General features: G+C 49.3%; 1 protein-coding gene across 1 annotated transcript; it reads right to left on the minus strand.

Annotated features, from left to right (window-relative positions):
- Nucleotides 1-786: 786 nt before the first annotated feature.
- On the minus strand, nt 787-2,328 carry LOC308288642 (monocarboxylate transporter 2-like; the record flags this gene model as incomplete). The annotated part of the gene is made up of 2 exons (XM_080730113.1): nt 787-1,589; nt 1,728-2,328. 2 exons carry the CDS (start codon nt 2,326-2,328, stop codon nt 787-789), a joined length of 1,404 nt encoding a protein of 467 aa, XP_080586239.1.
- Between the last annotated feature and the right edge of the window lie 303 nt (nt 2,329-2,631).

A 2,631-nucleotide genomic window follows, 5' to 3' on the forward strand; every position in this document is an offset into this window, starting at 1 on the left:
GTTCAATAACAACTTTAGTTTTTTTTTTTAGTTTTTTTTCTTTCTTTCTTTTTCTTTTTTTTTAGTTTTTTGGTTTTTTTTTTGAGCGGTGGTCACACCGTCTCCATAGCGTGGCCGTGTGTGTATCCGTGTGTGTCTGTCTGTCTGTATGTAGCCTCTGGTGTATGTAGCCTGAGTACCCTGGGTGACCAGAGAGGTGCTGTTGAGTCTAGCCTGGCCTGTGCATCAACTGCAATACACACACACACACACACACACACACACACACACACACACACAGGCACCCCCCCCCCCCCCCCCCCCACCGCTCAGTTCACACGAGTGTGATTTTTTATAAATGTACCCCCATTGATTCCGGATGGGGACCCGAATGCATTTGGAATCAATGGGGGTAAATTTACTATAATCAAAATGTTTTGGACATACAAGTTTCCACCCGACAGTGAGGATATGTTTTATACCTTGAAATACTTCAAATGTAATGGAAGTCTAAAAAGCTCACATGAGGCTCAAACCTCACCGGGAGGACTTCGTCCTACTTCTGATCAAAATTGCCCACTTACAGGTGGTGCCCCAGCCAAGGTGAAGAGTCAAAGATCACCCTCCCTTTCTGACTAACCTCCCAAAATGACCACTTGTGTTCGTTTGGATGCTTGGAAAGCCGGATGCACCATTTGAAACCCAAGACTCTGCAGCGGTGGGCCAAGACTCTGCGGCGGTGGGCAGCTACTTCACCCCTGTGCCACCCAAGCTCTGAGGATGACCCTTCTTGTTGTCATGGTTCCCTTAGACTTCAGAGGTCTGAGACTCAGAGATCTGAGCCTCTGTGTCAACTTCACTCTGGCCCTGGGTATCATGGTCAACATTTTCTGTTTCCACCAGTTCGAGTGTCGCCTCAGGCTGCTTGCGCTCGCGCTCTAGGAGTCTGTAGTTGATGAAGTTTCCAATGAATAGCCAGATGCTGGCAAAAATCACAATGGCTCCACAGGAGATATACATGCTCTTGTAACTTCCTGTGGCATCGACCAGTTTTCCTAAAAGTGGTGGACCGAGGAGGACTGGGAAGCACTCCACAATGGTGGTGAGACCCACAGCACTGGAGAACCTCTGAGCTCCAACCTGGTCCATCAACGTCTCAAACAGCACACAGCTCACCATGCCAAAGGTAAAGCCAAAGATTCCTGTATAGATTGCCAGACCTGTATAGGTCTCTGCAACTGGGCAGAAAATGTGACATATCCCATTGAGCAAGATAGCAAAGCTGAAGAAGTACTGGATCTTGGGTCTGATCCACCTCGAGTTAGCAAACAGCCCCATGGAGGGCCTGGCGATCATGTCAGTGAAAGCCATAATGGAGAGCAGGAAGGCCGCCTTGTACTCGTCCACACCCATAGACTTGGCGTAATTTGTCAGGAAGACAATAGGCGCAAAGAAACCAATGAACATGATAACATTGCCCGACAAGTAGACAAGGAAGCCACGATGCTTAAAGAGGGACAGGTCCAGGTACTTGTTGACCGTTTGATAAGCGCTGAGCTTCTCTGGCTTTGTGGTGGCCTCTGAAGAGGCCACACCTTCATCCTGCTTCTCTGGCTTTGTGCCAGTCTCAGAAGCCAACTCCTCATCCTTATTCTCTTCTGGCTTGGCGGTGGTCAAGGATTCCAACTCCTCATCCTCTAGTTTCGTGGCTTTTACAGATTCCAACTCGACATTCTTCTTGAGCTCACCAGATGGGGGACCCAGGGGCCTCATGAGAGAGCCAGCCACACAGCAGAGGCTTATCACGGCTCCCAGGATGAGGAAGCTACCTTCCCAGCCGTAGGTGTTTAAAAGGTACTGGTTCAAAGGAGCCAGTATGCTGAGGGTCACAGGACTGCCAGTCATTGCCAGTCCGTTCGCCATGGGCCGCCTCTTGGACCAGTACTTACCGATCATCGTCAAGGCCGGCTGGAGGTTGAACGCTAAGCCCAGTCCTACAATAAAACCGACACAGATGTAAAGCTGCAAGACGCTGTTGCAGAAGGAGGCAGAGATCATCCCAAGGGAGCATAGGACACCTCCCATGATGATTATGGGCCTACAGCCATACTTGTTGACCAGTATGCTGCTTAAGGGACCTGCGGCATACATGACAGCCAGCATGATGGAGGAGATCCATGCGATTTCACTTTCAGAGGCACCAAGGTTCTTTTGGATGTCCTTAAAGAAGACAGTGGTGGCCTTGGGGAAAGCAAAGGAGAAACCAATGGAGATGAAAGCTCCCACCACTACAGCCCACCCCCAGCCCCCATCTGGGGGTTGCACGGCAGGTCTTGGGGCTGCAGACATTATGTCTTGGCTCGGCTCTCACTGTTCGCTTGTCTCCCTGTGTCTGTGTGTAAGATGCCAACGTTTACTCGTACAAGTATAAGACGTAAGAGAAAGAATATCTATTCCAGTCAAACAATCCTCTATTCCAGTCAAACAATACTGTTCACAAGTACTGTGCGTGGTCTGGTTTTAAAGAGTCCACGGATTACGTGTCACATAACATATTTGGGACATGCCCAAATACAGAGTTCCAGGACATTATAGCCTTTGCACTATTTATTACTTGCACCAGCAGAGGGCGCAAGTACTGCGTTCGGTGTT

The sequence above is a fragment of the Nannobrachium achirus genome (assembly GCF_963921795.1).
Source record: "Nannobrachium achirus genome assembly, chromosome: 7".
Taxonomy (NCBI): domain Eukaryota; kingdom Metazoa; phylum Chordata; class Actinopteri; order Myctophiformes; family Myctophidae; genus Nannobrachium; species Nannobrachium achirus.